This window comes from Triplophysa rosa, linkage group LG8, assembly GCF_024868665.1.
Source record: "Triplophysa rosa linkage group LG8, Trosa_1v2, whole genome shotgun sequence".
Classification (NCBI taxonomy): domain Eukaryota; kingdom Metazoa; phylum Chordata; class Actinopteri; order Cypriniformes; family Nemacheilidae; genus Triplophysa; species Triplophysa rosa.
The window spans coordinates 2,761,609-2,782,140 of record NC_079897.1 but is presented as its reverse complement, the minus strand read 5'-3'; the positions used below and the strand labels follow the sequence as shown (position 1 = coordinate 2,782,140).

The 20,532-nt window shown below is 38.1% G+C and overlaps 1 protein-coding gene across 5 annotated transcripts in view; it reads right to left on the bottom strand.

Annotated features, from left to right (window-relative positions):
* Nucleotides 1–20,532, bottom strand: part of csmd3a (CUB and Sushi multiple domains 3a) — a 235,512-nt gene that overhangs the window by 16,448 nt on the left and 198,532 nt on the right. For all 5 annotated transcript variants that reach the window (XM_057339366.1, XM_057339370.1, XM_057339369.1 and 2 more), the window contains exons 58-60: nt 15,828–16,004; nt 12,822–13,001; nt 4,042–4,215 (exon numbers count right to left, since the gene is read on the bottom strand). In XM_057339366.1, coding sequence (XP_057195349.1) covers nt 4,042–4,215; nt 12,822–13,001; nt 15,828–16,004 — 531 coding nt within the window. The remainder of the gene's footprint in view (nt 1–4,041; nt 4,216–12,821; nt 13,002–15,827; nt 16,005–20,532) is intronic.

The window sequence follows — 20,532 nt, the reverse complement described above, 5'->3', positions numbered from 1 at the left end:
TAATCTTACGTCACACGATTAGATGATTAAATGTAAGTTATATTGGAGAATTGGATAAGAGGAGTGTGTGCCGTCAGCCGTCATAAAGCAATATTACTAAAGCGGAGGTTTTTTTTCCTGCGGAATAACACACGGAAGATAAAAAGAAAAATCACGGATGAGATCTCTTTAATATCTGAATGATTTCTTTTGGACATCAATGAGATCAAATGCAAAGCAAATGGAAACTTTTGCTCATGTGTGTCTTGAGAAAAAGAGCGAGAAATCTCACGAACGTCTCTGTCATTAGAGTTTAGAAGAGATGTCAACAATGTGTCAAAGTGAGCTCCGATTTGTCAAGTCTACAATCAAAAGTCAATATTATTGAAGATCTCAATATGAGCTCAAAAATTTCTCATCAAATTGACCCAAATCCAGATTGTTTTACCTCTACAATCGACATTAATTTGACACCTCCATATTCGGTAAATTACCCGCAATGTCACGTTTTAAACAGAGATGGCGACAGAGAGGCAAACAAGATTCGGTTGCAAAGTTTAGCCTATTTCTTCTAATCTCATTCTTAAATCAGTTTAGATGGTGCTGCGATTCCTCCCAGTCGATCCATCTCTGCTGTCAGGGAACATCTCATCTAATGACCGTGATTTCGGAACGATTTATCTGACCTGACAATGCCAAAAGAACTCCAAGTGTGGACAGAGACTTAAAAGAGCAATACACTGCTTTAAAATGCACGCTGTGAGAGAGACGGCGTGAACCCGACACGAGAAGAATCCATTTTTCAACTGGCACAGCTCTGGAGGAAATCCTAATATATCATTTAAAAACATCACATCTTTTCTAGAGATATACTAAATTTCTCCACCGATACCGATTATCCAGAGGCTGTTGACATACAAAAGAGGTAAACAACCAAGCGTTTGGCATTTTAGGTAACATGCTCTGGTTTTACCAAACACACACTTCTGAGAGCCAAAAGTCTGACAGAACCCAAATAAAATCAATTTCTGCATCTGATATAGCAGGATTTGCAGGGGCGAAAGCATCTGACGTATAAATTGCAGCAATGCTCTGCAGGCAACCTGGTATTTAAAGATCAGAAGTGAAGCGGAGCATTTCAGTACACAGGTTGACTCACACGTCTCACCTGAATGTGAATCACACCAATTATCGTGCTTTAAAAAACTAAGCCGAATGCTAAAGGGGGCGCGACGGCTAACCCGCTCTCTGATGTATAATTCACGGGGGTGGGACTGGGAAGAGATGGTCCGAGTGCGACCGTCTGGTCGACATCGCCACATAGAGAGAAATTCAGGCCAGAGAATCAGCGTGGATGGAGAATTATCTGTGGAACACATAAGAAGATATTTTTGAGAAATGTCTCAGTGGTTTTGTGTCCATAGTAGGGTTGCAGGGTGTACCGGTGCTATGCTAGCTGTGGCGTCTCTCTCCTAAATTAATCAGAGTTTTGAACGACTCCGATGAGATATCGATTCAGTCGTTCATCCAGACGCTTTCTTCAGTCTTGACTAAATCAGTCGTTTTGAACGAATTGGTTAAATGATTCACTGATTCAGCAAAAATTCCCGTCACCTACCGGCCGTTTTAGTTTCACATTTGAAGCTATGCCTAACATTTCCCTTTATTTTGGGTGAATCATCCCTTAAATGTGCTACTAATGTCAATAAAGTTGATTTAATGTGCCGCATTATTTATGGGAACCTCACTCTGGGAATAAAATCTAGAACCACAAACTCTCACCTTCAATATTCTCATCACACCAACAACATACAATCCTGACAAAGAAAACGAAGATTTTTTATTTGTGCCCTCGACCATTTTCAACAGATCGAAATATTTGTGTTTTTTTGCATTATTTACTGCGTAGAGATATTCATTTATATTTAGTTTCCTTAGTACATTTCCGACATCAGAATATTACAGAGCATCCACAGTACCAAATTCCACATTTGAGGACTTCGATGGCATCGAGATAACCCGCTATTTATTTTGTTTTCTCTCCATAAGATAAAAAAGGATCAAGCTTTCTCTGCCATCACAATTGACCACGATAAAACCACATCTGATTCTTTTCAAACCGTGTGAAGCAGAGTTTCTCTCAACAATTCTGATCCGGCACGACCAGACTCCACCCGACTGCGACTTCGCCTCAAAATTACGACTTTCTAAATCAATGGATTTCGCTTAGACTCAATGACACGAGAATGGCTGGCAGGGTCGGGGAATAGATGTATTCCTGCAGTATAAATTGTGAGAGATGAATAAAGATGCAGACAGAACCGCGAACGCCGCTATTATATATTCCACAAGCGACGGGTCAATGGTGGCAAGGCGACGAGAAGCGTCTATGATGTTCGTACAGTACAGATCTCGTTCTGTTTATTTTCCAGTCTTCCCAAGGAAAAAAACAACTTCGGCTCCAGGCGAAAGCAAGTTGTGCATGAAAATGAGAAGCGGAGTGAGAGAAAGAGAGAGAGAGAGAGAAGACCCCGGTAGGACGCCGTGTCAAAGAGACTACTTGATGAATAATACAAAGCTGTGGGGCAACAACAAACAGCACACAACAAAACGCAAAACTGGGTTTCTCGCCGCAGACGTACGTGAGCTGGTGTGATTAAAAATATCCATGAAGTCTTCCTACTTGGTGTAATGGGGTAGTTAAAATAAAGAGAAGGAGGAACATAATGGGAAAAGAGAAAGAAGGACGATTCCCTTTCAAATTCAATGAACCGGGTCTTGAGGGCACGGATGTGACACCTGGACACACAAACATGTTCTGTGTGCTTCACACCACATGTTACCCATTGCTTTAATCTTGTAGTCCTGGCAGATTCCTCCCAGAATGAATTACGGTTCCCGTAGCTCAACCGGAGTTTTGTGAACCCGAGGTCAGGGGTTCGATTCCCAGGGAACACACATATTATTATTAAACAAAATCTACCGTGAATGCGCCGAAAGTCACGATAGAAGCATCTGCCAAATGCATGAACGTCAACATAACAGTTGCTTCTGGACACACGGGTGGGAAACGGGGCGACTTCGGGTCACGTTTACCTTCTGGCCGCGGGCACGTTCACGTGAAGAACGCTGGACGTGCATAGGAAAAGTTAATGAGGAAGAAATTAATGAGCTGTTTACATTCCGTGCTTGCTTGAGATTCTGAACAACTTCATGAAACTTGGATTAAGCGATGCTGAGAGAGGCTTTTGCTGCGTGCAATTTATTATTTCCCCCTCTAACGCAAACATTAATGTACGGATATCTGCCGTCTGAATGGAAAGAAAGGCCATAAAGTGGAGAAAAAAATCAAATGCTAATTATGCTCTTTCCCGGCTCACAATGTACTGTTTGGAAAGAGATTGTTTTTCTTTGTAGATGATGCCGAAATACTGGTTATGGATGATGAAAAGTGTCTCTTTTTTCCATTAATGAATGACAGAACTGTGCAAAAAGCTCTCACAAATAAAAGCAGATAAGCATGCCGGTCTTACAGCTCTGAAAAGCACACAAAAAGCCCACTCTGCGCACTTCTGTCATCTCGTTTCATACCACAAAAATGTTCATTTCTATTCGCAAAAAAAACAGGGATAAATACATGTGGTTACACTTTTTAAAGAGGCAGCCGTATTAAAAAATTCACAAGTCATATTATTTATTAAAGGGATAGTTCGCCACAAAATTGAAATTCTGTCATCATTTACTCACCCTCAAGTTGTTTCAAACCTGAATACAATTTCTTTGTTTTTGTTCAACACAAAAGAAGATATTTTGAAGAATGTGGGAAACAAACAGCTCTGGGGCACCAATGACTACCATGTAGTATTTTTTTCCCTCTATGGTAGTCAATGGTGCCCCCGAACTGTTCGGCTACAAACATTCTTCCAAATATCTTTCTTTGTGTTTAGCAACGAACAGACAGTAATCTTTCGGTGAACTATCCCTTTTAAAATATCGAAACATTCCCTATAACGTGACCCCTTCAAAATCCCATCAAAGCAAAACTACAGGTGAAAGACTCACGCAGACACAGAGGAAGCTCTCCGCTCCAGGAGCCACTGGACACACAGGTAAGGACGGCGGGGAAGGACAATTCATAACCCGTTTGACAGCGGTAGCTCACGCTGACGCCCCACTCGAACAAAGCGCCCTCCACTTCACCGCTGGGAACGCTGGGAGGAACAGGACAGGTCACCGCTGCAGGGGTGAGAAACACAGAGATGAAATCACTGTGAATGAACTGCACCATCATTTATTTACAAGCACCGTCTGCATCCAGCAAACAAATTCACTAATGATGAATTATAAATCTGGTAATGACACAAAAACGGCCACAAAATTAGGATGGTTTGGGCAATCTGGTCATTTTTGAAGGGCAAATGGGCACAATGCCATATATTGTAAACATGGACGTGAATATTGTAAGTGTGTGTATAGACTTTTTCAGCGGCTACAACATAAACAAACGTTATGTGGCCCAAACGTAACTTCCAGTAAACCTCCGCAAGGAATCAATAACTACCGAGTAGTATTTTAATTTAATACGCTATACATAGAATAAAATATAAATGAATATTAATCAATTAAATTCAAAATACCAAACACAGACTGGATGGTAACTTTGGGCCGGGCTCTGCGTCCAATGAAACAATCCGCTGTACATGTGGGTAAAAAATGTGGTGATTAAATATCACCACTATTGATCAGACAAAATCCTCATAAATGACATAAAAACTTAATATGCAATATTAGAAGTTTTGTTTGTCACATACATAACAATAAATGATATAAATTCAATTACATTCTAGTTGATTTGTATAGCACTTTTCACGGTTTACAATGTTGCTAAGCAGCTTTACAGTGAAATAAATATACTGCATCACTAGATTGAATTATATAGTTTAGGGATAACAATAAAAGTAAGAATAAAAAGATGAGGAAATCTATAGATTAAGAAAAAATGTGATAATATTAAATAAAATCGAATTTAGTTTTAACAGAAACATTTTCAAAATGTTAATTTTAGTAAACTAAAATAACCTTGGTCTATAGATAAATTGATATACTTTATATATGAAAAATCTTTCTCATTTTTCCCGTTCCCATTATTTGCTTTTTTGGCCATAAGTTCTGGAAGGAAACAGAAAACCAAACTTCCTTGTGCAGAGCTGCAGGTACCTAACATTAAAGTACTGATCAATATTTTTAAACTCTTCTGCCCTCAGGCCAGACTTTAATATTTCACAGACACTCCGCTGAAGAAACAAAGGCATTTTTCAAGTATTTCTTCCGTGAAGGACTGTATTCCACTTTAACACAGCACAAACATCATATTCCATACTGTACGTCACTGACATCAACTCCCGCCGTATCGAGTGTTATTTATGTATTGCCACTGAAATACAGGCTTTAACAGCACTCGCTCCTCTCGCCGTGTATTCAGAGTGTTAAGAGGTTTGAAAGAAGCAAGTTCAACAACGTGTTGAGTAAAATATGTGTGGGCATCATCCCCCCGGGCCACCATCCGTCTCTCTCTTCCCCACTGCAGCAACGCTTGCATCATTCTCAATTTGACTTTCAAGAAAAGTCTTTCCACGAGCCAACGTTTATTTACAAATATCCAACAAACCCGTGTCGGCGAAAGCAACAGAAGCCTGCAAACGTCTGTGGGCCAATCAAAAGATGTTTTAAATTGCAAATCGCAAATTAAAAAAAGGTTGCGGGGGGAGCAGATGGAAAACATGTCCACTGATATTCTGACACAGTTGGAGAGCGATGGTCGGGGAGCAGCTGGGGTTTGGACGGCGTATGAATAAACGATGAGATGTTTTGGAAAGCAAGCGCTCCAATAAAACGGATAAAAAAGACGTTCTGGAGCCACGGCGCTCCTTCGTGAAGCTTCTATTGTAAACACATGTAAATCCTGTTAGTGTTTACAAAACCGTGCCAGAGTCATAAATTAACACTAAAGGTCAATTACGTGTCCAATAATTCATCACAAACACCCACAAGTGTTCATTAAAAGGAAACGCATATAAAATATTCGAGGAAAGACGTCAATTTCAAAAGGTCAAAAGGGTTTGTAATGACATTGGAAGGATGACAGAATTGTAACTTTTGGGTGAACTGTTGCTAAAACCTTTGTGCTTCACCTCAGTGCAAAAATAAGACCCGCACACCTGCGTGCTCATCTGAAGGTGTTGGAAACTCCAGTGAGCATCTCGTAGCTTTGGAGATTAGGTGTAAAGAGAGGACAGAATATCCTCCGCTGAACACAGCACGGGCTTTAAGCTTCTGGACTTACCGGGCTGATGCTTCAGTAAATATCAGACGCTGGATACCAGCCGCACCGCGACTCCAGTGCCCGGACCAGCTGTCCGGCCCAATCAAACTCAAAGGCGGAGGGATAAAACCATGGCAGCGAAAGTTTAGCCCGCTCTTTACAATGACCCGGATGATTAAAAGCCTTCACACTTCTACGACGTTTAATGTATAAAAGATGAGTGAACGTTCAAGGTGTGTGAAGACTGCAACTCCGGAGAATTTAATGTTCTGACCTTTTAGCTCAAGGCTCGGGTTTAATGAGAGATGCTAGCTAACAATGTTATGAATTCATAGGCGTTATCTCTTAAATAAGGTGTTTATGTTTAATGTGTTGCAAAAGGTTAGTGTAACCCAACTCAATTATAAAAGCAACACATGCAGTAAACCGTTCCAGTGCACTTGAGTTAACAGGTAACCAGACGTCTAGAGAAATCTTGCTACACATACTTAAAGGTCCAGTGTGTCATTTTTTGGAGGATCTAATGACAGAAATGCAATATAATATACATAACTATGTGTTCAGAGGTGTTTAAAGACCTTACATAATGAAACTTTATGTTTTTATTACCTTAAAATGAGCTATTTCTATCTACATACACCGCGGGTCCCCTTACATGGAATCCGCCATGTTGTTTCTACAGTAGCCCTAAAGGGACAAACTGCTCTACAGAGCGCGTTTCCTAAATAAGTTATCTCCTTCAGCAAAGAAGCAAAAACGTGACGACATCTTAGCGCTGTGTCAGCCACCGTAGTGCTTCGAAAGGGAGGGGTGGAGTGAGCCGTTGGTTGCAATTCGCAACCTCACCGCTAGATGTCGCTAAATTTCATGCACCGAACCTTTAAAGTATTGCATATTTACAAACACTTCAAATATTTCATACTAAGACTATCTGACCGAAACGGTTATTTCTGCACCACTAGCATCAACAAACAGAACTGCAAAAACAATAATTACACTTCTTGTTCTTCCAAGGGTCAGATAAAAAGACAGTCCAGACCCAAACTCACGCCACTCACTGAGACAATATTGCTTTGTCTGTTTGGTCGAGTTTCCAACAAACAAAATAATGTTTGGGTAGTGCAACAAGGCTGTAGTGTTTGCACAAAGGAATTCAACACACCAACAGCTTATTTATAACAAAATGACAAACTTCAGCTTTAAAGGGTACTCGACTATTCAACCCCGGAATTGGCTATATATATATGTTTAACATAAACTGTGTAAATGTCAAAGTTTTTAGAAAAAAAGTTGTTTGTGTGACAAGGATTAGCGTGCAACTTATTTTCTTAAAACGAGATAAATATATTACGTTCAGCATTTTCAATTTAAACGTAAAGGAAAACATGAACGTTGAGGATATTAAAGGAGATAACAATCGAATTGTACATGAAAATAAAGACAATCCTGTCAAAAAGGTAAGCTTATGCATTAAACTGTCATCTGATAATAAAAAATCAATCATTTAAGACATCCATCACTGTCGCATTCTTCATAGACGGTTTCATCGGACGCACGCACCTGGCATGAAGTTAACTTTCGGTCTGTGTTTGGTTATAGTATAACAATTTATTTTATATTTCATTTAAATGAATATTAATTAATATTAATATTTGAATGTATATTAATTAAATTCAAACTACTCAACAGTTATTGATTCTTTGCGGAGGTCTACCGGAAGTTAAGATTGGGCCATATAACGCATGTTTATGTTGTTGCCGCTGAAACGGTCTATAGGTTTTAAGAAAACGTAAGTGTCTTACGTAGGTTTATTATATTTACAGCACAAAACTGTCAGGCTGTTTAGAGCTTGAATTGACTAAGTGTTTATGAAAATACACTAAAAAGCATCTTTGAAATATTATTTCAAATGTATTTTTTACAGCAAATTATATCTACAAGAGAACTTAGTAGTGGTTTCTTTATCTATAGAATGTTGTATTTCATTTTGTTGTAAAAGTGGCAAAACCAAAATTCATCACTGACTGACCTAGTAATGGCGGCCTCCTCAGGTTAACATGTGTATTACATGCGTTTTTTCAAGTAGTAGTTTAAGTTTTTACTGATAACTGTTAATCCTTCGCTATTAGAAATTTTGCCATTTTAATGCAATTACAATGTTTGAAGTCTTCACAGTCAGGGTACCCTTAAAAATCTGTTGTCAAGATTCAGAATACACAAACAAGAAAGGTTAGACCTGGGGCTTGTTCTTCATACATAGCTTACTACATCAAAGATCAAACGAAACATCCAAGATCAAATCATCTCGCCGTTTATGATCTGGTTCATTCGGTCCTTCGAACCTCTGTTGTTCACAAACTGAAGTAGTCAAGTGACAATTCAGGGTTATTTTAGTTTACTAAAATTAAAACTTTGAAAATGTTTCTGTTTATTGAAATCAAATAAAACATTCTCCTAAAAATTATTGGAAAAACTAAAAAAAGAAAAGTTCAAATGTTGCCTCAGAAATAAACTGAAATAGGTTTAAGGCACTTAAATTATAATAATAAACACAAATAAATAAAAATAAATTAATTTTAAAGGTGCAGTTTGTAACGATCAAAACAACAATGATTTTAGTTTTCAACAATGAAGTAGTTGGAAACATTTGAGATATTGTAAGTACTCAGCTAAATATATAACACAAGCTTAGTGGTTTTTGTATATTTTACTGCAAAATTGTTACAAACTGCACCTTTAAATAGCAACAAAAAAAATGAAAAAAGCATATAACAAAATTGCAAAAAATTTACTAAAATTAACATAAAAACTCAAAATTAAAGCCAATTTAATATATTAATAAAACTAAGAAAAACTATATTCAAACTTTTATTAACTCTATGACAATTAAGCACATTTTTTTAACTAAAACATTTCAACCAGATGTATGTATAAATTAATCACAAGCAAAAAGTATGAATGTAAAATAATACAATTGTAAAGTTCAACTGATGGCATTTTTGGTTTACAGCAGAAATGCCTGTTTGGCCAAACAATGGATGAAGCCCAAATTCCCTTTGCTCCCTCAAATCCCCTAGAGATGTCACACTGAAGCTTTACAGATCTTTAGACTCTTGCAGGTGTGGTCTCAACAGGCAGTTTGTGTGTGTGTGAGAGCGCAGGTGTACGTATACTCTCAGCATGTATAGCACGTAAGGCCCGTCTCTCAAAGCGAGTCCCTAAGGCCGTCCGTGTCTCCGCACGGGTGACAGATGCACTGCGTCACCAGCGCTCATCTGCACGGCTGACCCCGAGGTGAACAGCAGTCCTGCCAAGTATAAACTGTTCTCTCCGAAATGGCGCTTTTTTCCTTTCTTACGATGTTTTGACAAGACTTTCACATCCTTTCCAACTAACCTTACCCTTTACCCCCGGTAACAGCTTAAAGCTATTGTTTTCACTTCTGACAGAATATCAACTGTTTTGGTGTGGAAACTGTTCACAGGTCAACAAATTAAGCAGCGGTGCACGTTTCAGAAAGAAATAGCTGCTGTTCATTAAGACAGAGTCAACTGTCCATTAACAAGCGTGTAGACACGATGTTTGGAAATGCTTGGAGCGCAATGTAATAGCTTTGAGTTGTTCTTTCATAACGTAAATATTAAAAATGAATGAAAAAGAATGCAGAAATCAAAAGACAAGAAATGAGCCCATTTGGAACACAATCGAGGTATAAAGCTGCATAAATAATGTGAAAGAAGAAAACACTTCTTCTTCTTCGTCTTCTTTTACGAGAGCACTTCAAAAGTAGACAGGTTTGTGCGACGAACGCCGCATGGGGCTTGCCCCTATTGGATGCCGGCGTTCTGACGCACAACGCAGAAGCGCAACTCTGTGTTTACATGCAGAAGATGCTCTCGTGAACGCGCGCCATACACTGACAAGAAAGAGGAGAATTCGGTATTCGGTAAAGTCGGTATTTTTGGTTTGTTTTTCGCACGTAAAGCATTCTCGTCACTTCAAAAAAGTTCAACCGAGCCACTATGAGCGGATGGACCAATTTAACGACGTCTTTAGTACTTTTCTGGACCTTGGCAAAAACTGACATCATGGTTTCAATGAGGAGGCCTGGAAAGCTCTCGGATGTCACCTAAATATCTCTATTTGCGCTCCCAAGACGCCGGAAGTTCTCTAAACATGTTTTACGTCATGTGGGCGAGTAAAACATCACACAAAGTTGATTTTTGGGTGAAATTCCCCTTTAAGTCTCATCTGCGTATATTTCTCCTGAGAAAAAGAGTCAGAATTCTCACAAATGTCATTAGGGTTTGAGAAGAGATGTCAACAGCGTCTCAAACGGAGCTCAAGTCTGCAATCAAAAGTCAATATTATTGAAGATCTCAATATGAACTCAAACATTTCTCATCAAATGAAGAGTTTGGTTCCAAAATGAGATTCAAACTTTTCAAAAATCATGTTTTTTTACTGTGCATTCCAATTAAACTGCAGCTGGTTGGTTTTGATTTAAGCCATAATAACTAAAAAAAATACAGCTAACTAACGCAATAAAACACAACAAAAACACGATAACATAATTAAAAACATGATTTTTGAAAACTCTTAAAAATGGAGTTGTCTCATTTTGGAATCAAACTCTTCAAATATACCCAAATCCAGATTATTTTACATCTACACCACGTAATTTTAAGAGAAACATCTGAGACTACGTTGATTTTTAAACGAAACACGACTGAGAACTCCATCAAATCTCTTGAGCTAAAAAAGAGCTCAGACCTCAGAGACAACTCAAAAAAACATTTCAATAGCCTATTTTCCTTATTTTTTCTTAAAAAACCCCAGACACTTCAAACAAGCCTTTGTATATCCAGATGCGTTAAGGAATCGCCGTCTCGAGTTCTAACCTCCAACAGCTCGCTGGACACTGACAGCCTTCAGCTACGCTGGCTGCGGTCGGCGAGAGGGAAGCGATGGAGGAGAAACAGAGAGATAAAGCGAGAGAGAGATGAGCCCTCAGGCAACACACTTCACCGTTGACTGGTTAAGCCGCTGACAGAAAGTTTGCCCCGGGGTCAGACTCGCTCTCACGGACGGCACTTATCACTCATGCCTCCATCCGTCCGTCGCTATAGAAATGGCTTTCTAATGACTCTGCATTAGGGTCTATTAGGACGGCGCATTGATGATTCTCAGAAGGATTTCACGGAGCAATTTCGCTCTTTTGTTTGTCGGAGTCGTCTAATGGGCACCATTTTTAAACTCGCAATGCAGATTTCTTGTGCAAACAAAAAGGTTTTTGAGTGTGGAAAAAGGGTCTTAATGAGACGGATTTTGGATATTCATGTTCATTTCCTTGAATGGCTAACGCTGGAATGACGATGATGAGGTCTACCTCTAAAATATCGAGCAAGAACTGTCAACAGACATTAGGCAGTAATGGGAACGCCGGAGGAAGTAGATTTTCCTCTCAGTGATTTGTAAGTAGATGCGAGCATGTGGGCAGGCAAAGAAAAGATGACAGCGGATGAATAAAACAGCTTTTTAATACAACTGATACTATGTATCAAAATTAACAATGAAATACAAATGAAATATATGTTAGGAATTTCAAATAAAAATATTGTTTCTATTGTTTCCCGTAATCTCCCCTTAGTGTTTCATTCCCCTCACCTGCCCTTTGTAATTATCCCTCCTTAGTTTTCCCCATTTAAGGCCCTCGTGTTCTCTGTCCGTGTGGAGTATTCCCTGTTAGATATACCTTGTTCCTGTTTTGCCTAGTTGTGTTTTGTGGATATTATTTGTCATCTGGACTTCCTTTGTTATTCCCCCTCGTGGTAAGTGTTCTGTTTGTATTATTATGTCTTGCTGTTTTGCCCCCTCATGGGTTTATTGTTTATTATAAGTATTTTGTTTTTTACTTCGGCTGTCTGCGTTTGGCCTCTCTGTCTGTGCATATCCTGACAGAAAAAGATGCTCTGTATTTTTTCAGACTTCAAATACTGCAAAGAAAACAAGTTCATATTTACTTTTTACCAATACAACAGTAATATTTATATATGTTTTAAGGAAAAGTTAAAAAAAATCACAGTTTTCATGTGTCTTGTCATGCTGTCGGTCTTTCACATTGCTGTTGGATGACTATGTCACTCCTGAGGTTTTGATTTTTGACACTGGACTAGAATGACCACAATACATCTACAATACAATGAAAATTGGGATGTATAAAAAATATAAAAATATATATTGTCTTTTTCTAATTGGGATAGGACAGTTTTCTTAGAAACTAAAATGTTGCCAATTAAAAAAATGAAGTAAAATTTTGCAAGTCTTTAAGTTATAAAACAGAAGATTGCATAAAAGTGAAAACACTTTTACTTTGATGCTTTCCTTGAAAAACATCGGCCCCCATTCAAGATGTCTTGGCAACTATATTCTGACATCCGTTTGCTTGTGGCATTCGCCGCCTAGACAAACAATCCAAATCTGTCACAGTTTTGTGGAAGAGAAGCTTTTAACCTTGTACCTCGGCAGGCGGGTAACGCGCCGCTCCAGGTGCCGTTGTGGAGGCAGGTGCGAGTAGCGACGCTCCCGTTTTCCATCACATAACCAGGCTGACAGGAATACGTCACGTTCTGGCCGATGGTGAAGCCGTCTCCGTTCCTGAGCCCACTGGCTGGAACACCTGGATCTCCACAGCTGATCACTATCAGAGGACAGAGAGGTTCTCAAGATTGTGCGAAAAGTTCGAAAATGTGAAAGTTCACGTCTCGAAACTCTGGAACGGAGATGCCATTATGCAAGTGAAGAGACTGTGGGTGTACATAAAGAGTCTAAAATGCAGAACATCATTAAAATGTTTATAGTCTCAAGACTGTCTCCAAGGGAACTATAACTAAATAAACCCTTATTCTGGATGCTTCAATTAAAATTCAGGCTGCTGTTTGATGGTCTAATGGTCAAGCCTTGAGGTGAGATGACAAAGCCATTTTAAACATTTTATACGACAACATTTAGACTGTTGTGAAGTTTCATTCATTCATGCAGTATTTTCTAACTCCACTCAGACAAGCAAATAAACAATAATTTTTTTAATATCAATTATATCATTAATAGTTTTTGCTAAAGCAAAACTTTGAACTTTTTTACTACTATTTATCTTTTTACATCTTTTTTACTACTATTTATACTGTATGAGCACAGATCAACACCAACTCTAAATAATAATAATAAAAAATAATTAAAATAATAATATTACAGGTAAATGAAACATATTTGTTAGAAAGACCAGAGTCACATTTATGTACTAAAAGATCAGAGAAGGACTCTTTTAAAAGCTCATTCACATTGATCCAACAGACACCAACAAAAGACAACAAACGTGTGAAATCTTTCCCCACCAGTATTGAAAAAGTCATTCAGAACCTGCATTTTTGATGCATCACCCTCATTCATGGGTCTACGACAAAAGCTGCGGGACAAGTAGCGAGCCGAAAAAAGTATGGAATAAGAAAAATAATAATAAGCATGCACAATAGTAATAGTGAGCTTTTTCAAAGCATCACTAATAATAAGTTTAAGTGCTACATCAGAATGTTGGCTTTCTCAAGCCAACATAATAACATTTCACAACACTTCATGAAAAAAAGCTTTTAGCATGACTTTCGAACAAAAAAGCCGAGATTATTGTTTTCGTCGAAGACTTTATCCAGATCAGATTTAGAACGAGGATCAAAACACAGTTGCTTGTTTTTGGATCCCTAGATTCTGTACAATATAAAAAATGCTGGGCAATTTCAACCCAGCACTGGGTCACCCGCTGAGTTAAATGAACCAAAAACATTTTTTTTTACATTTGACCCACCAACAACCCAGAATTTTAGGATAAAATAACCCAGTATACGTGAAATTACGAACAATTCGTTTTTGACCCAATGCTGGTCTGAACAACCCAGCACTTTTAATTCAGAAAATACGAAAAAGCACCCTCTGTCGCATAACAGTGAAAACACAGAAAGACGGTCATAAATGATGGAAAATCTTGTCAATGATGGGGAAAGAGCTCAGTGGATCAGTAAATCACTATCTAGAAACCACTAAAACACAACTGCATAGCGATGCTCTAAAAACCGCTCAGAACACCTTAGCAACCAGACAGCAAAGCCCTAGCGACAACCCGCAAAAAAACTACTCTTCTTATTTACTCTGGGGAAAAGAGAGATTTATAGAGAGTTTATATAAAATTTCTCTCTTTAAATTAAAAACATACTTTAAGTGAAATGCCATGGAGATTTCAATTCATGCGTCTAATAGAAAACTAATGACGCAGGGACCGGTGAAATATGACTGTCATTTCTGATGTGAACTCACTATACTCACAGCATCTCTTTAACACTGTGACATTAACGTCACATCTTTTCACGAGGCTCTCTGAAATACTCAATTCTGATTGGTCAGTCGCGACATTCAGAGGTAAACTACGCCATTCCCCAATAACAATCGCTCAATAACAAAAGGTCATCCGGGTACTGCGACTAATCTTAAGGAGGGCAGTTGAATACAAATAATCTAAATACAAATATATATATTTTTAATAGCATAAGATTATATTCGCAAATGATTACACCAAATCTGGTTTGTCTTGTTTCAATTTTGTCCCTTGGTTTAAAGTTGCATCTTTTTATTTGTTAAAAATGAGCTAATAAAGTATTTCAAATCAATATTTTGTGTACAATTATTCACTCACTTGGGAAGTATACAAGACCTGTTCACCCTGTCGCAGTTTATTTGACAAAAACAACCCACTAGATTTACTAGTGTACTATACTTATCCAAAACACACTATATATATATAGTTCTCGTAATGCAATACAACAATTTATATGAATTGATGACAAAAAACAATATATTTTTAGGGTGCACATTTAATGTGTATCGATCGGATCAGCCAAAACAACACCGGCTCAAACAAAGTCAATATTTTCGCAACGCTCATTATTTTTGCAATTGCGTTTGATGGCGCTAATGGTTGAGAAATGACACACTTCACCTCCAGCGTCCAGTGAGTTTATCTGGACACTCCATCAACAACGCACGTCGCTTCACAGCCTTGAGTAATGCCATACCAGTGGCCTATTGATATTCACTGTAGCCCCGCCGCACTCCCCCGCTCATTATTCGCAGACTATGCCAAAATCAATCTCGCATTATATGTCAGCCCGAGATTGATTCTTCCTGTCAGATCATTCTCTTATTACTTAGACAGCGGCGCTAATAAATCTCTTTATATTAATGAGATTGCTGGAGAGGTGAGCCGGGTCCATCTCAACAAAAACACTGTTAGAAGATGCTCGGCTAATTACAAACTGGGCGTCTTGTTGGTATGGAAAATCGGTCCTGCTGGATTGGCAACACTAACAACACTAAACAGATGAGAGAAGACTTCAACAATGCCAAATGTTGCTTGGATTTGTTCGAGTTTTGCCGCGATGCGGAACAACAGCTTGAGGATCTCAAGGTTTCGAGTACGTACAGGTGCAGTTGGGCTCGGCGCCAGACCAGGTACCGTTTGCCAGGCACTGTCGGGTGGGTGAACCGGAGAGCCGATATCCGTCCACGCACGAGTAGATGATGGAGTGAGAGAACATGGTGCCATCCACACGCAAAATGCGCCCATTAGCCGGGGTCCCTGGGTTCCCACATTGAACAGCTATTGGATGAGAGAGAACTGCATTAGTAGTCTGCCAACACAAACACATGTGTAGGGTTATTTAGTGTGTAATGTATAGAACTACATTGAATTTGACATTACAAGACTTGTGCTAATGATAATGAAACCACAATGTGTTTCCTATAATGTCTAGGAAAATGCATGGGGTATAGACTGATTTATATTGTACATATACACAAACAAACATACTGTATACATGGACACACGTACTGTATACACATACATATTGTACACGCACACACACACTGCATATACACATACACAAATATATACTGTTTATGCATCCAAACACACACATATGCTGTATATACACAAACATAGACGTATATCATACACTCCTACATAATGTATACACACGCGCACACACTGTATATACACACACACACACACACACACACACACACACACACACACACACGCACGCACACACGCACACACACACGCACGCACGCACGCACACACACGCACGCACGCACGCACACACACTGTATCCTTGAAATAAAAAATCTTGCATATGCTGTATCAGACTGGCAAAGTGATGTGTTTGTGTAATGCTTCTGTGCTATGGATTGAATCTGAACAGCCCTGGATGTTGTTTAATTCTGAACAGGAGAAACTCAACGCAAGTTTGCTGCAGTGTGTTTTTGTCTGCACGCTACACTTTGTTAAACCGGTACCTTTACTTTTGCATGTCCCTTTCATCCAATGAACTTGGCCCACGCTCAGGTCGAGCCGGGTTAACTTTTAAGGTTGACCTTTTTCTCTAGTCACTCAATTCAAGATTATTTTTCTTACCCCATTGGCAGATTTTTTTGCTTGTTTTAAGCACAAATTCACTGAAATTCATATTTTTTTACTAAAAACAAGACTTATTTTCTTAGGTCATTTTGCTCATCAAGAAAATGCTCTTGATTCAAGAATTTGTAGACATTTTTCACTGGAAAACAAGAAAGAAAAGACTAAGTAAGAAAGTCATTTTTTGCAGTGTAGTACATTATGTTCTACACTCAAAACCGTTTCTTTATTGTAACGTGTGTGCGTGTACAATATGTATGTGTATACAGTACGTGTGCCATGTATCGCATATGTTTGTTTGTGTATTGTACATATAAAACGTCTTACCAGCATTTTCCAACTTATAGGAAACCATGTGGTTTCATTATCATAGAAAATTCTTGTAATGTAAATTCATAAAGTTCATACAACTAAATAACTTACAATTGTAGGGCTGCAGCTATCGATTATTTTAGTAATCGAGTATTCTACTGATTTTCCATCGATTAATCGGGTATTCGGATAATAAGTACTTTTTCTTTATTAAAGAGCAATACTAAATATACAAGAGAAAATAAGACAAGGTCTCTTGAACATAATTTTTTCCTTTTTAGAAAAATTAACTATTTATTGCTGAAATTGCATCCATTAACATCTGTGAAAACTAAACCCATTTAGTACATTCCATTGCCATATTACATTCAAAATGCAATATAGGCCTAATACAAATGTATAACATAGAAACATTAATAAAAAAAGAAAGAATAATTTCAAAGTAAACAATAACTTCAGCTTATGCATGATGCATTTAGTTTATCTAAATTAGTTTTAGTTTCTTTTTTTATATTAAATAGTAATATATTTGTCCACATAAAAATACCGAGTTACCGACTTTTATTTTGGCAGGTCGTCGGAAGACGCTTATTTTTTAGTGCATTAGTTTCACTCAGAAAATTTCTGAAATAAACTCTCAGAGCAACTCTGGAGTGAAGTTCATGTCCTCATAAAGCGCAGAGGCAGACAAATTCATGAGCATCACCGTGTAGCACGTTAAACTGTGCAGTTCATTCACGCAGACACGCAGAACAGACAGATGAATGTGTAAATAACAGGATTCGGAGTCCACAGTCGCATCTAGTTTATGGACTCAATGCAGCGGAAAACAAGTTTCACTCGCAAAATAGACTAAAACAAGTAAAATAGCAGTTCACCATTTCAATAAGCTTCATTATTTATCAGCATGAGAATACGTGTGAGCGTGTGAACAGACTAAAATGCGTGTGTCTCAGGTGAATGCGGAGACTTGAGACCCGTAACATGAAAGAGTTTAGCGGGCTGTGCGTCAGTAATAACGGTCGTGGGGAAACGCAGTGCTCCGTGTGTACTGTAGTTAAATGGATTAAACGAGGCTTCGAGGCAACAAAAATTGCCTCGATGATTTTTTGTATTCGAATAACTCGAGTTACTCGAGGAATCGTTTCAGCCCTACACATGTGTTTGTGTTGGCAACTAATGCAGTTCTCTCTCATCCAATAGCTGTTCAATGTGGGAACCCAGGGACCCCGGCTAATGGGCGCATTTTGCGTGTGGATGGCACCATGTTCTCTCACTCCATCATCTACTCGTGCGTGGACGGATATCGGCTCTCCGGTTCACCCACCCGACAGTGCCTGGCAAACGGTACCTGGTCTGGCGCCGAGCCCAACTGCACCTGTACGTACTCGAAACCTTGAGATCCTCAAGCTGTTGTTCCGCATCGCGGCAAAACTCGAACAAATCCAAGCAACATTTGGCATTGTTGAAGTCTTCTCTCATCTGTTTAGTGTTGTTAGTGATGCCAATCCAGCAGGACCGATTTTCCATACCAACAAGACGCCCAGTTTGTAATTAGCCGAGCATCTTCTAACAGTGTTTTTGTTGAGATGGACCCGGCTCACCTCTCCAGCAATCTCATTAATATAAAGAGATTTATTAGCGCCGCTGTCTAAGTAATAAGAGAATGATCTGACAGGAAGAATCAATCTCGGGCTGACATATAATGCGAGATTGATTTTGGCATAGTCTGCGAATAATGAGCGGGGGAGTGCGGCGGGGCTACAGTGAATATCAATAGGCCACTGGTATGGCATTACTCAAGGCTGTGAAGCGACGTGCGTTGTTGATGGAGTGTCCAGATAAACTCACTGGACGCTGGAGGTGAAGTGTGTCATTTCTCAACCATTAGCGCCATCAAACGCAATTGCAAAAATAATGAGCGTTGCGAAAATATTGACTTTGTTTGAGCCGGTGTTGTTTTGGCTGATCCGATCGATACACATTAAATGTGCACCCTAAAAATATATTGTTTTTTGTCATCAATTCATAAAAATTGTTGTATTGCATTACGAGAACTATATATATATAGTGTGTTTTGGATAAGTATAGTACACTAGTAAATCTAGTGGGTTGTTTTTGTCAAATAAACTGCGACAGNGCACATGAGAGGTGATGTCGTACATCTTAAGATGAATTCGTGTTCAGGTTTGAGGTTTGAAGATGTGTGCAAGACGTTTTCATAATCGAGTAGTTTGTTTTTAAGAAGAACTGTGTAATTATACTGCAGGTTGTTTAGTATCTGAAATAGCAGATCGGTTTACATGAAGTTTGTTGTGGAATTAAGCAGTGTTGTTTAATCGTGACGATTGTGTTTTTTTATTTGGTTGTTAAGTTTTGGAGTCAAGACAGAGGTGTATCACAACTACTGCACTGCTGTTTTTACAGCAGAGAAAAAGCTTCACTTTTAATGAGCAAATTCAATTTGTTCCAGTGCTTTTTAACTAAAACATGGAGCATTTTTTAATTTGCCATTAAAATACGTTCCATGTTTTAGTTAAAAAGGTCAATATTACTGCATAATGTCTACATGCAATGTTTTACTTTATAATGTTGCCTTTATAATATATATTAATATTACTTTTAATGTTTACTATACATTTTACTGTATTAAAGTATAAATATACACAGTACATACAAACACACTACCGTTTCAAAGTTTAGGGTCATTTCATTGAAAGTTTAATCTGTAGACATTTTCATGACATTTATTTATTTATTTAGGAGACACTTTTATCCGATGCAAATTTACAAATAAACAAAACATATAATAATGCCAACCTATTAATTTATTTTCTTATAAAATAAAATAAAAATTGACGTTTTGAAATGCGTTACTGACTGCTAAAATAGATTTGTTTTCAGTTGTCAAGTTTCAAGTCTGAACATAATTACTGTAGTTATGAAAAAGTATTTCAAATAAAAAATAATTATGCCAACATTTCTTTCTTTTAAGAAAAATACTATTTTCATGTTTTTTAAATGCATGACTGCTAAAAAAATTTAAGAGCATTTAAAATAACCAAAAATGTAATTATGTCAGCATATTTATTACTTTATTATAAAAGTTAAAAAAATGTTTTTAATTTCTTGACTATTAAACTAGTTTTATTTGTTTTCAGTTTTTGTGTGTAAATTCCAATAGTTCTGTTTGTTTTTCCTTAGTTTTGATTTTATATATATGTTTGGAGAAAGAAAGTAATTTAATAATATATCTTACAAGGTGAACGTTGTTTGGAGCATGACATATGTCCATCAATAATTGTCTTGTTGCAGAAGACAGTGAATTTGTGTGCTGAAGTGAAGTGGTGCTTTAAAGCAGATGAATGTATGCTGTATATTCTCTGTTATTTTGTACACG